The sequence below is a fragment of the Zea mays genome, chromosome 6 (genome assembly GCF_902167145.1).
Source record: "Zea mays cultivar B73 chromosome 6, Zm-B73-REFERENCE-NAM-5.0, whole genome shotgun sequence".
NCBI lineage: Eukaryota > Viridiplantae > Streptophyta > Magnoliopsida > Poales > Poaceae > Zea > Zea mays.
The window spans coordinates 119,190,626-119,205,144 of record NC_050101.1 but is presented as its reverse complement, the minus strand read 5'-3'; the positions used below and the strand labels follow the sequence as shown (position 1 = coordinate 119,205,144).

General features: G+C 43.8%; 1 protein-coding gene across 1 annotated transcript; it reads left to right on the top strand.

Annotated features, from left to right (window-relative positions):
- Positions 1-5,195: 5,195 nt before the first annotated feature.
- LOC103631328 (uncharacterized) lies at positions 5,196-8,317 on the top strand. The gene is made up of 8 exons (XM_020540014.1): positions 5,196-5,241; positions 5,328-5,527; positions 5,624-5,978; positions 6,186-6,430; positions 6,511-6,723; positions 7,089-7,181; positions 7,771-7,875; positions 7,958-8,317. The coding sequence occupies exons 1-8, from the start codon at positions 5,196-5,198 to the stop codon at positions 8,315-8,317; spliced, it is 1,617 nt and encodes a 538-aa protein (XP_020395603.1).
- The last annotated feature ends 6,202 nt before the right edge of the window (positions 8,318-14,519 follow it).

Below are 14,519 nucleotides of genomic sequence, written 5' to 3'. Positions count from 1 at the left end.
ATTGGTTCGACACAGAAAGCAAGAAGGGAAGAATAAAAGATGACAGATTATTCAAAAGCATCAACCATTCCATATGTTGGTACAAAAATGATCCTTTCATTCTTGCCCCACAGGCAACAATGGTTTTTTATTTGCAAGACACCAGATATGGGGGTAGCTGGAGGGTAGTTCAAAAATTTGCGCATAGGCATATTTGGAATGTTGATGAAACTTGTAGTGATGAAATACCCAACGGTGTGTCGCTTTCTTACCAAGATGATGAGTGTACAGCTTGTAATATTCAACATACTGAAGTGAATGTGAACAATGATACACCTAGGGTAGAAAATGTTGATATTATAGATGCAAGTGTAGTTGAAGATCTACATAGACAAAGGGAAATGGAGCAGAAGCAAGATTATTTCGAAGATGAAGAAGATGAAACAGGATGGCAATATGCTAGTGATAATGACGAGAGCAATACCCGAAATGTTGTTGATGATGATAGCGATGATGACTAGATGAGTGTTAAGGAAAAACTTGAAGCGTGCTGCGCCAAGGGAATAGAACTACAGATGGTCCAAGAAACTTGAAGCGTGCTGCGACAAGGAAACAAGTTCCTGTATGTCCCAGAAACCTGAAGCGTGCTGTCTGTTTGTGCTCCCAGACTAAACATTCTGTTTGTGCTCTCAGTGTGTGTGTTGCTGTCTGTGTAATGTTTAGAACCAGAAATTTTGTTAGTGTCCAGAAACATTTCAGAATTGTGTATGTGCTCAGTTATCTGTGCATGTGCTCCCAGAAATGTGCCCAGAAATGTGAACATAAATAGCTGATGTGAACAGAAATCTTTTGCGACAGAAACAGAATTAGTGCCCAGAATTCCGTTTAATTCTATTTGTGTATGTGTATGTGCTCAGTTTAATTCTGTTTGTGTGCCCAGAATCCCAGAAACAGAATTAGTGCCCAGTTATATGTGTATGTGTATGTGCTCAATTTAATTCTGTTTGTGTGCCCAGAAACATTTCAGAATGTGAACAGAAATGATGTGAGTGCCCAGAAATGTGCCCAGAAATGTGAACATAAATTGCTTATGTGAACAGAAATTTTTTGCGACAGAAACAAAATTAGTGCCCAGAATTCCGTTTAATTCTATTTGTGTATGTGTATGTGCTCAGTTTAATTCTGTTTGTGTGCCCAGAATCCCAGAAACAGAATTAGTGCCCAGTTATATGTGTAAGTGTATGTGCTCAATTTAATTCTGTTTCTGTCCCAGAAACATTTCAGAATGTGAACAGAAATGATGTGAGTGCCCAGAAATGTGCCCAGAAATGTGAACATAAATAGCTTATGTGAACAGAAATCTTTTGCGACAGAAACAGAATTAGTGCCCAGAATTCCGTTTAATTCTATTTGTGTATGTGTATGTGCTCAGTTTAATTCTGTTTGTGTGCCCAGAATCCCAGAAACAGAATTAGTGCCCAGTTATATGTGTAAGTGTATGTGCTCAATTTAATTCTGTTTCTGTCCCAGAAACATTTCAGAATGTGAACAGAAATGATGTGAGTGCCCAGAAATGTGCCCAGAAATGTGAACATAAATAGCTGATGTGAATAGAAATCTTTTGCGACAGAAACAGAATTAGTGCCCAGAATTTCGTTTAATTCTATTTGTGTATGTGTATGTGCTCAGTTTAATTCTGTTTGTGTGCCCAGAATCCAAGAAACAGAATTAGTGCCCAGTTATATGTGTATGTGTATGTGCTCAATTTAATTATGTTTGTGTGCCCAGAAACATTTCAGAATGTGAACAGAAATGATGTGAGTGCCCAGAAATGTGCCCAGAAATGTGAACATAAATTGCTGATGTGAACAGAAATCTTTTGCGACAGAAACATAATTAGTGCCCAGAATTCCGTTTAATTCTATTTGTGTATGTGTATGTGCTCAGTTTAATTCTGTTTGTGTGCCCAGAATCCAAGAAACAGAATTAGTGCCCAGTTATAAGTGTATGTGTATGTGCTCAATTTAATTCTGTTTGTGTGCCCAGAAACATTTCAGAGTGTGAACAGAAATGATATGAGTGCCCAGAATTGTGCCCAGAAATGTGAACATAAATTGCTGATGTGAACAGAAATCCAATCCAGTTGATGTGAACATAAATTGCCCATGAATAAGGGCAAGGAATCCAATCCAGTTGAAAACAAACAATTGCCTGATGGAAAAGTCAGATGAAAGGCAAGGAGTGTAAACCACGTACGAGCGAGCGCAGAAAGCGAAATGTTTTGCAGCGAGTCAAGCGTAATACGATCAAAAGGAACTGTGTCAATGCTAAAACTCAAACAGTTCCGCAGAGGGTTGAAAGAGCGAGCTACATTCTTTCATAGAAGACAGAAAAAAAGAGGACTGATGCTTTCTTACTTCGTCATAATATAGGGATGCTTTATGTAGCTTCCAATAAATAGGAAACAAGATGACCCATGGGGCACTCAGTGACGTATCTAAACCGTCTATCCAGTACTGGCTTTTCACACTCGGGAATAGAAACTGTCGGCACTTGAAGATGAACGAAGCGAAATTACCCCCCCCCCCAAAAAGCCCTTAGACCCACCTTGGTGGGGACTGACTGCTCTCCCCTACGAAAGTAGCATCGCGATGCAGAGATCAACAACACATATTCGCATACCATGCTTATCTATTGATGTCGCAGATCAGCGGCAACTCCCATACTAAGTATGATGTCGCATATCGGTTGTCTAACTAGAAGGGTGGAACCTTTTCTTTTTAACTAGTCTTAAAGTGGATGTCGCAGCCTTGAGTTCTATCCTGGGCTTATTCAATAGAGCTTTCCTTCTTTTCATTATTCGATACTGCTGTGAGATACTACGAGATCTCGTAGGCAATATGAGATAGAGCTGACTAAGAGAAAGAAGTAAGCGAATCTTGCAGCTGTTTTCATTCCTTTATTTAGGTCTTGAACAGAACTCCCAGAAATGTGCCCAGAAACGAGCAGCATCAACAGCCTCTGCAACAGCGACGACGGGAGCAGTTCGATCCATGGGGTTTTTAGTGCGGCGGCTCTGGTGCAGCAGCTACGGTGCGACAGCTAGGGTTTGGTTGAGATCTCGGTTTGGTTGGGCGTGAACGACAGCTAGAGCGAGCAGCAGGCCTCACGTATAGTCTCCTATTAAAGGCAAAATGACGGCGTGCGTATGATTTATATCCCATGGCTGTAGGAGGCAAATCGTAGAACTCCACACAGCGCGTTCCTCCCAAGGCCATGAGAAACTTCCAGGCAAAAATCGAAGCATCGCGCCACAATAAAAGTAGAAAAAAGCAGGCATCGTCGTGTCCGCCGTGGTGGAAGGGGAAAAGGAGAGCAGTCCACAACAACCACGGCGGCGGGTACTCATTGTCCCTTGATCTATGAGCGCTTCATCTATGGTCTGTGTGGTGCGGACCAGACATCGTCGTCTTCGTCAGGTCAGCACACCGTCGATGTCGGTTACCATATGATTGTGTTTGCAGCCATCCCTCAATGTCATCTGCTTCGTCGCGTGTATATTATTGTTCTCTCCGATTACCATGACAGGTCGTCGGAGGCTGACGTGCAGGCGTCTCTAGCAAAGCAGCTCACCCACATCGAGGTTGTCGTGGTCATGGCGGTCAGAGCCGTGTCGGGCATCGTAGTCGATGGGCTCATGGGCACACTTACGCCCGCCGACAGGGCCAATTCTTCGCATAATCATTTCACAGACTAAACTGCCATTCAGAAACACATCATTTTAATTAATATTATTATAAATTTGTTTAGAACCTTAGGAAATTATTACCTATTTTTTAATGAGACGTTGTTTATAACATCTAATATGAAATACGAACAGGGTTTACAACATCTTTTTGTTGAGATGATAAATTTTTAGTTTACCTCGGAAACAAGCAAACACTGTCTTTATTCAAGAACAAAAACGAAATATTTTTTATTCTATGCAATAGAGGACATTTTTCTTTATGAACGACAAGCAAATGCTCTTCTTTCTACATAATCAAAAGTGTTCTAGAGAATCCCTTGCACATTATTCTTTTTGCACATGCGCATGTATTATTTTTTTAAAAATATTTCCTTGTGACGGCGTACCTATTTTCAGATAATTATTCTTCTTTTTTAATCAAAATTGAACCAATATAATCCCTAAAAAAAATAGACTGCTCCCCTGGTATATCCTTCCGTAATTGAACCAATAGCTTTTTTAATCAGTTTTCAGCCCACGAGAGTCCAGATTCTAGAAACCGGCCTAATAATGTCCATTTTTATTCCCTATTACTGAACCCTATTCTCTCCTCTCTGGCTCTCTCACGCGTCTCTCTCTCAGCCGCCTGCCCGCCCAGCCACAAGCAGCCGCCACCCGCCAGAAAGCAGAACCGCAGAAACCGAGCGCCCTGCGTCCGGCGTCCCTGCCATCCAGCGGTCCAGGCCCGTTTCTTAACTAGAGACTTCGTCGCAGAGAGAGAGGGAGCCGCTGCACCCAGAATTCGCCGAACGCCGCCAGATATTTTATCTCGCCGCCGCCGTTCCACACCGCGACGTGGACAGCCAGCGCCGCTGTTATTCTAGAACGTAACGTAGCCACGGTATGAGTTCGTTTGCTTGCAATTGCAATAGTCCAGCTTCTAGTTTGTTCGATCTATGTGCGTATTGGCTTGTGGTAGTTTCTTAGGCCGTCGTTTGGCCGGGGCGTGCCAGGACCAGGACTAGATATACTTTCATAGACAGCAGCAGGACATCCAATTCAGTATATACAATTCTTCTTATACCCGCAGGTTCTCAAATCATTTGTGTTTTATTTGTGTGGAGTGTAATTATATCCACAGGTTCTCAAGTGACGACGTGGACACGCCGGGAGCACGTCTTTGCTCCCAGCTCTATTATATAGAATGGCTTATTTTTTGTAGGGTCCTTTTTCCTATGCATGGATACATTTCTGCTATCTATTTTATCTTGCCATCCATAACATGATCAAGCTAAAATGGTTGAACATCAATGCTTTGATGTTATTTTATCTATTCAACAACACCATTTCTGTTCATGATGGGGTTATAACCTGAATAGTGAATGTGTGCCTAGCTGCATATATTGCTCTAGTATACCTTCTTTAGACAGTTTTTATATAATACCTAGGTCCACCCCTGCATCTGGTGGTTGTTGATCCGGTGACTAAGATGGCTCCAGGGAAGAGGTCCACATGGACCTCACGGAAACCCGAAGGTAATTTACTCTTTATGGCAATACCTTCTTAATTTATTTTGTTTTAGTATTGTATGCCTTTATTTTACTTTGTGTTACATTAACAGAACCTATGCCAACTGATTACGAGAAAATAAGGGCTATGAATATGATGAAGAACAATCAATTGTTTCAACGGCTAGGCCTTGGACAATTGAAATCACTGGTGACTGCTACAGCTGCAAACAACAAAGAAGACTGTCCTCAACAATCAGAGAGTTTATATGATGGTGAAAACACTGATAATTCTAATGAAGAGGTCACTATAGTACTTATTAATTCTTAGCTTCTCAATTATCTATCTTTAGTTTTGGGTTCACAATGAATTTGATATGCATATCCTTATTGTATTCTACATATTCAGGAATCCCAATGTCGTAACAGTGGTCGTGCCAACATATCCGATGATGGTCATCAGATCTCAACAAAAGTAACAAGAGGAAATAAAAGAATTGTGGCACCTGCACAGGAGCGAACAATTAGAGTCACTAGGCAAAGAATTGCTGAAATAAACCAAGAAAATAGCCACAACCCGTCTGTTCATAAACAACTCAGTTCATGTCCTGCTACAAACCATGATTCGATCGAAACTCTTGTTGTTCCTACACAACCTAGTGCAAATGCCACCATAGACAATAACCCAACACATCACATAGACAATGCTATAGAGCCTAATTCTCTGATACAGGAGGAGAGTGATAACCACAATGCAGTTGAAGGTAACTAAACATTTTAACTATTTAGACATTGAACTATCCTTGAGCAAATAACTTTTATGTTTTCCAGCATTAGTTTAGGTAACTAGTATAACTTAAATTTAAACAAAATTACTCATATGTTTTAGTATGATTTATGGCAACTAATTCTTAGTTATATGCAGCATCACACATATCAAAAACTTTTTGTGTCCTGACCAGGAACAATAGATATCATACCAAGGAGAAAAAGTATGGGCAAACAACTTGAATCGTTAAGCAGAGGACTAGGAATGAAGATTCCAATCCAAATTACTGAAGGGAGCAAGAGGCCAGAGCCACCCATTCAAGCTGCTAAGTTTGCATCAGAGGGGGGAATCACATTGAGGCAGCACATTCCAATATTTCACCACTGGAAGGAGTACAAGAGGAAAGAGAATGAACCTACAATAAAAAACTATATTGGAAAAGTTACTGTAAGTTACTTTTACTCATTTGTCAAGTTACAGTTCATCGACATTTTCAATTATTGTTGAAATTGTTTCTTATTTACCAGGCTCAATTCACCATGGAAAATGATAGCAAGGCAATGGAAGTTGCATGTCTAGATATGCTAAAGGTTGGACAACGCCAAATGAGGTATAGACTAAAACAAAAGTATTTCAATGGGATGCCTGCTAATCAAGTGAGGACTACATCGCCTATTTCAAGCATGTCTGATGAGGACTGGAGAAAGTTGGTGGAGAAGTGGTCTACCCCAAAACACAAGGTTTTTGCAATAAATCTCCACTGACTTGCACTGTACTATCTTTATTGTTTGAAGTGAAATCATGGATATCCTTATGAATTTTACCTTTCCTATTTTGACATTTCGTCCCAAATAATTTATGCCTACATTAAGTGTCTACCTTTTAGATAATGGAACATTGATCTAGCTTTTGCACCATCCTTAGTGAATGCACCCAATAAAAGTACATATAGTTCAGATTCTACAACATAACTAAAAACATCAAATAAAGTAGCACATAGAGAAAACCAATGCAATAATTAACTAATGTAGACTCTGAAAACTGCTATACTATTTCACACTACTTATTGTACATATTATTTCTAACATGTTGATTTAATGTACAGGATAGTTGTATGAAGAATAAACTTAATCGTGAAAAAGTACAGTATCAACAATGCACAGGATCCCAGTCATATATTGCAAAAGCTTATTTACTGGTAAGAAAAGCATCATTGGTTACTGAACTACATGGTTGCCAAATCTCTGATTGTTTACTGCTGCCAATAAATTCAATATTAACATCTCTATTTACTCATGAAGTTGTCCCCTAATTTATTGGTAAGAAAATGATCATTGGATGTCAGAGCAGTTTCATAGGCCTTCAAAGAAGTTTGACTAGCTTTCAATCAATATGTCCACAATTATATGTTGTAAATTATAGATCATTTTGATAACAGTAGCAAATATGTATTCTAGTTTTATTTATTGGAGTTTGCTTCCTCTGTTCATTGTGGCTGCATTGCAACACCTACTGCAGAGAAAGCAACCCAATGCCAAGCTATAGAGAAAGCAGCCTGCTGCCATCACTGTCTTTTATCTTTTTAGATGATGAATTAGCACTGCTCATATATCTACTAGAAATATTATTTCATTCAACCGATTTAGTACTATCCATATCTAAAATGTATTGTAAACCTTTTAACAAATGTTCAACCTTCAATATACGTCATATTGAAATTTATAAATCTGACTTGTACATTATGTGCCAAGGTCTCTATTCTCACCAGATTCATTTCCTCACTTTAGAAACAAGAGAAATATAAGGATGCTGAACCGAGTGCAATAGATCTTTTCAAGGACATGCATTGCAGCAAGAAGAAAGGTTTTTCTGAAAATGTAAAGAAAGCAATTGTGAGTACTCGTTTTCTTTTATGTTTGTTCTGAAAAATTACAACTACGACTATGTTATACTAACAAATAATATTTATAATAGGTTGACATGGAAGCAATGGTGACAACACCAGTTGAGGATGAACAACAGCAGAAGTCTCCTATGGAAGTTGTTTCTGAAGTGCTAGGGGGCTCCAGTTTATTTCTAAAGAATGTTGGTCTGCAAGATAACTCCAAGAAAAGCTCCACAACAACTGTTTCTGCAATGGTTCAAGAACTTCAGAATCAATTGGAGTTTGAGAGGCTAGAAAAAGATGGACTTCGGGAAGAAGTAGAAACCTTAAAGGCTCAGGCACAGGCCTCAAAGGAGACCATGGACAATATGAAGAGATCGATGGAAGAAAATAATAGTCTCCTCCATCAACTGTTGAGCTTCAGTCGAAGCCAAGTGCCCCCATCTTAAGTCTGCTATAGTATCATGTTATATTAGTTCTGGATTCAGGTTTTATAAATTTGGAATATGTTTAAACTTTCATACTTTGAGTTGAAGTTATAGGATTTCCTTTGTATTTTAAGTTACATGATCTACAATCATACGATTTGAAGTTATAAAAGTATCTCTTGTATGAATTGTGTGAATGTTGAACTAAATAATTCAATGTTTTGGTTATTAGCATGTGACCATGACGCTATGAATTCACCACGCCTTATGATGAAAAATCCATCATAAATATATTACAACGCCATCGTACTTTGTGATGAACAAAAATCGTCACAAATATATTGCCACATCAGCTACCACATCATTGATATTTATGACAAATATTTTTGTCACATCATTTTGCCACATCATCTGCCATGTGGCATGCCACATCATAACATTTGTGACGAATGAAATCGTCACAACATTTTTGCCACATCACCTGCCACGTCAACTGCCATGTCATCTCGCCACGTAATCAGCCACGTGGCAAGGCACAAATACATGAATTGTGACATATTTAAACATAATTAGTGACAAATTCGATTGTCATAGAAGTAGTGACGTTTGTAGTTTGTGTCATAAACTATTATGACATTTTTTGTTATTCATCATAGTACTCCATTTAACATGCACCTTCTGTGACGATGTAATTTTCGTCACAATGACGTCACCAACATGTAAGGTATGACAAAAATACTGCTGTTTGTGACGTAATGTTAATGTCACAGAAGGCATAGAAGGTTGTAGTGACGAATGGGCAAGTAGAGCGTGCCAACGGCATGATTCTGCAAGGACTCAAGCCACAGATCTACAACGACCTCCACAAGTTCGGTAGGCGATGGATGGAGGAACTCCCCTTGGTGGTCTGGAGTCTGAGTACAACGCCGAGCCGAGCCACGGGCTTCACGCCGTTCTTTCTAGTCTATGGGACCGAGGCCATCTTGCCCACAGACTTAGAATACAGTTCCCCCGAGGACGAGGGCGTACGACGACCGAAGCAACCGAACCAACCGAGAAGACTCACTAGACCAGCTGGAAGAGGCTCGGGACATGGCCTTACTACACTCGGCACGGTATCAGCAGTCCCTGCGATGCTACCACGCCCGAGGGGTTCAGTCCCGAGACCTCCAGGTGGGTGACTTGGTGCTTCGGCTACGACAAGACGCCCGAGGGCGTCACAAGCTCACGCCTCCCTGGGAAGGGGCATTCATCATCGCCAAGATTTTGAAGCCCGGAACATACAAGCTGGCCAACAGTCAAGGTGAGGTCTACAACAACGCTTGGAACATCCGACAGCTACGTCGCTTCTACCCTTAAGATGTTTTCAAGTCGTTCATATACCTCGCTTACATACAAAGTCTAACCATCAAGGAAGGGTCAGCCTTGCCTCGGCAAAGCCCAACCCTCCCTCGGGGGCTAGAAGGGGGGCACCCCCTCTGTGTCAAAATTTTCCTCGGAAAAGGTCTTTCTGCCAGAACGTCTTTCGTGTTTTTCGACTACTTCGAAAGTGGGATCTTGAAAACGACAGAGTACACGTAAGCAGCCAAGGCCGACCGAGCCGAGGGACTCCTACGCCTCCGGGATACGGATACCTCACTCATCACCTTCTGTGATAAGTAACTCACGCTCGGATAAGCGGTTCCGCTGACCGAACAAGTCTTAATGCTCGGAAACTTTTCTGCCGAAACAATTTTCTGTGCCTTCTCGACTATATCGATAGCAGAATCCTACGGACGAGTAAGAGTACACGTAAGCGGCAAGGCCGACCGAGCCGAGGGACTCCTACGCCTCCGGGATACGGATACCTCACTCATCACCTTCCATGAAAAGTAACTCTCGCTCGGACAAACAATTCTGTTACCGACAAATAAGTCCTGACACTCGAAACAAGGGGAAAAGAAACACAGCTTTACAACACGACGATGATATGTTTGGGCCTCGGCGGCCGCAAAAAACATACGCACACTACAAGATAAACTGTTCCTGCAGGGTCAGACAACAGTGGGGGAGCAGCAACACCCTCGGCGTCGACTCCACCTTCGGCGGAATCCGACCCGGCCTCGGACGGCAACACAGTCGGAGGATCTCCACCTCGAAGGAACCTGTTGGCACCACGCCTGGGCCATCGTCATCGGGGTCTCCTCTGGGAACCCGGCCCGAGCAGATGGCTCGGCCGGCCGCTCCGTAGCCTCAGCCAGCTGTCCCCCGAGGACATCAGCCCGGCTCGTGGCCTCGGCAACCCGACTCCGGCGTCGGTCCCGCCAGTGGACGGCCCGGCCAGGCTCCGGCCGACGAAGCTTCTTTTCGAGCCATCTCTGCCTCTGTCTGTGCTGGCACCGCTGCCTCCGGCTCCGGCTCATCGTAGAGCGGCCGAGGGTTTTCTTTAACTAAGCAAGAGAAGCCTCGGGCGGCAAGGCCGACCGAGCCGAGGGACTCCTACGCCTCCGGAATACGGATACCTCACTCGTCACCTTCGCACGAGGCAACTCAAACTTGATTAAGCGGTTCTGTTAGCCGACAGGCGAGTCCTAGCGCTCGAAATGAGGACGAAACACGGCTTCATGCCAAAATACATACATGTTCAGGCCCCGACAACCATGATGAACAGACACCGGCACTCAAGGTGCCATTACAAACGGAACTCCGGTTCCGCCCCCGCAGGTACGAACAACCCCCCACATTGGAAGGCCTGCGGGGCGACGAAACCCCAGGTGGCTCACCGCCGCCCGCTCCGGCAGCAGCGACAACGACCTCCGCTCCGGGCGGCCAAACAGCAGCAGCGATGACCTCAGGGTAGACGCTGTTGCGACAAGGCCCTCGCCCATGACCCCACTCGAGGGGCGAGGACAAGCTACCAAGGCCGTGGAGTCGGAGGTCAGTCCGCGGGTGGCTCCGACTATCTCGTCGGCGGAGAAACGTCTTTCGGCTGCCTCGGTGGGAGGTGGCACCGGAAGCAGCGCCGAAGCCGCTCAGGCCGGAGAGCCAGACATGCGGCAGCTGCCAGCGCCACGAACGGCGAACGCCCTTCCCCCCGATCACTGAGGGAAGGAGCGGGCCGCTGCCTGCGCGGAGACAGGCCCCAACTCGGCGCACTCCCCTCCCCAGCACTGATGATGAAAATCCTTGAAGCTGAGGGAGGGGCAGAGGCCGCAGCCCGACTCGCTTCTCCCCACCATCGAACTGGTGGTCACCGTCTTGGGTGACTGCCGGCGAGGGGATGCAGCCGGGCTGCCTGATGAAAATCCTTGAAGCCGAGCGATGGCTGAAAGGTACCAACTTCCGCGAAGTTGCGTTCCTCCAACGACGACGAGACGAAAGCAACGCGAGCGCTCCCCATCCGGGGGCTCGAAAGGTGGAGGGACACGATGCATGAAGGGAGTGCGAAGACATGGTGAAAGTCGCCTAGAGGGGGGGGTGAATAGGACGAAACTGAAATTCTCAAAAATAATCACAACAACAAGCCGGGTTAGCGTTAGAAATATAATTGAGTTTGCGAGAGAGGGTGCAAAACAAATCACAAGCGAATAAAGAGTATGACACACGGATTTGTTTTACCGAGGTTCGGTTTTTTTGCAAACCTACTCCCCGTTGAGGGGGCCACAAAGGCCGGGTCTTTTTCAACCCCTTCCCTCTCTCAAACGGTCCCTCGGACCGAGTGAGCTTTCTCTTCTCAATCACTTGGAACACAAAGTTCCTACAAGGACCACCACAAGATTGGTGTCTCTTGCCTCAATTACAAGTGAGTTTGATCGCAAGAAAGAATCAAGAAAGAAGAAAGCAATCCAAGCGCAAGAGCTCGAAAGAACACAAGCAAATCTCTCTCACTAGTCACTAAAGCTTTGTGTGGAATTTGGGAGAGGATTTGATCTCTTGAGTGTGTCTAGAATTGAATGCCTAGCTCTTGTAAGTGGTTGGAAGTGTGAAAACTTGGATTGCTTGAATGTGGGGTGGTTGGGGGTATTTATAGCCCCAACCACCAAACTAGCCGTTTGGTGGTGGCTATCTGTCGTATGGTGCACCGGACAGTCTGGTGCACACCGGACATGTACGGTGCGCCAGCCACGTCACCAAAGCCGTTGGGTTCCGACCGTTGGAGCTCTGTCTTCTGGGCCCGCCTGGATGTCCGGTGGCGCACCGGACATGTACTGTAGAGTGTCCGGTGCGCCAGTATGGGCGTGCCTGACTTCTGCGCGCGCTGGCGCGCATTCAGTGCACTGCAGGTAGCCGTTGGCGCCGAAGTATCCGTTGCTTCGATGGCACACCGGACAGTCCGGTGTACACCGGACATGTCCGGTGAATTATAGCGGACTAGCCGTTGTGAATTCCCGAAGCTGGCGAGTTCCTGAGGCGCCGTTCCTTGGAGCACCGGACACTGTCTGGTGTACACCGGACAGTCCGGTGAATTATAGCGGAGCACCTCTGGATTTTCCCGAAGGTGAGTTTGTCTGGGAGTCCTCTGGTGCAACGGACACTGTCCGGTGGTGCACCAGACACTGTCTGGTGGCACACCGGACAGTCCGGTGCACCAGACCAGAGGTGCCTTCGGTTGACCCTTTGCTCTATTGTTGAACCCAATACTTTGTCTTTTTATTGGCTAAGTGTGAACCTTTGGCACCTGTATAACTTATACACTAGAGCAAACTAGTTAGTCCAATTATTTGTGTTGGGCAATTCAACCACCAAAATTATTTAGGAAGTAGGTGTAAGCCTAATTCCCTTTCAATCTCCCCCTTTTTGGTGATTGATGCCAACACAAACCAAAGCAAATATGGAAGTACATAATTGAACTAGCTTGCATAATGTAAGTGCAAAGGTTGCTTGGATTTGAGCCAATATAAATACTTATAATGTATGCATGGAATGTTTCTTTATTTTTAACATTTTGGACTACGCTTGCACCACATGTTTTGTTTTTGCAAATCCTTTTGTAAATCCTTTTCAAAGTTCTTTTGCAAATAGTCAAAGGTAAATGAATAAGATTTTGCACAGCATCTTCAAGATTTGAAATTTTCTCCCCCTGTTTCAAATGTTTTTCCTTTGACTAAACAAAACTCCCCCTTAATGAAATCCTCCTCTTAGTGTTCAAGAGGGTTTTGATATTAATTTTGAAGAGGGTATACCAATTTGAAATTATATCACAAGTGAGATACCAATTTGAAGATACTTTTTTTTGAAAAACTAAAATTTTGGAAATTGGTGGTGGTGCGGTCCTTTTGCTTTGGGCTCTTACTCTCTCCCCCTTTGGCATGAATCGCCAAAAACGGAATCATTAGAGCCCTTAGAATTACTCTCTCCCTCTTTGGTCATAAATAAGTGAGTGAAGAATATACCAAAGACGGAGTGTTGCTCGAAGTGATGGTGAAGGATGAGTTACGGAGTGGAAGCCTTTGTCTTCACCGAAGACTCCAATTCCCTTTCAATACACCTATGACTTGGTTTGAAATAGACTTGAAAACGCATTAGTCATAGCATATGAAAGAGACATGATCAAAGGTATCTGAATGAGTTATGTGTGCAAATCAACAAAAGAAGTTCCTAGAATCAAGAATATTTAGCTCATGCCTAAGTTTGTTAAAAGTTTGTTCATCAAGAGGCTTGGTAAAGATATCGGCTAATTGATCTTTAGTATTAATGTATGAAATCTCGATATCTCCCTTTTGTTGGTGATCCCTAAGAAAATGATACCGAATGACTATGTGCTTAGTGTGGCTATGCTCAACGGGATTATCCGCCATGCGGATTGCACTCTCATTATCACATAGAAGAGGAACTTTGGTTAATTTGTAACCATAGTCCCTAAGGGTTTGCCTCATCCAAAGTAGTTGCGCGCAACAATGTCCTGCGGCAATATACTCGGCTTCGGCGGTAGAAAGAGCTACGGAATTTTGCTTCTTTGAAGCTGATAGTCGCCTAGAGGGGGGGTGAATAGGGCGAAACTGAAATTTACAAATATAAACACAACTACAAGCCGGGTTAGCGTTAGAAATAAAAACGAGTCCGCGAGAGAGGGTGCAAAACAAATCTCAAGCAAATAAGAAGTGTGACACAAGGATTTGTTTTACCGAGGTTCGGTTATTGCAAACCTACTCCCCGTTGAGGTGGTCACAAAGACCGGGTCTCTTTCAACCCTTTCCCTCTCTCAAACGGTCCCTCGGACCGAGTGAGCTTCTCTTCTCAAATC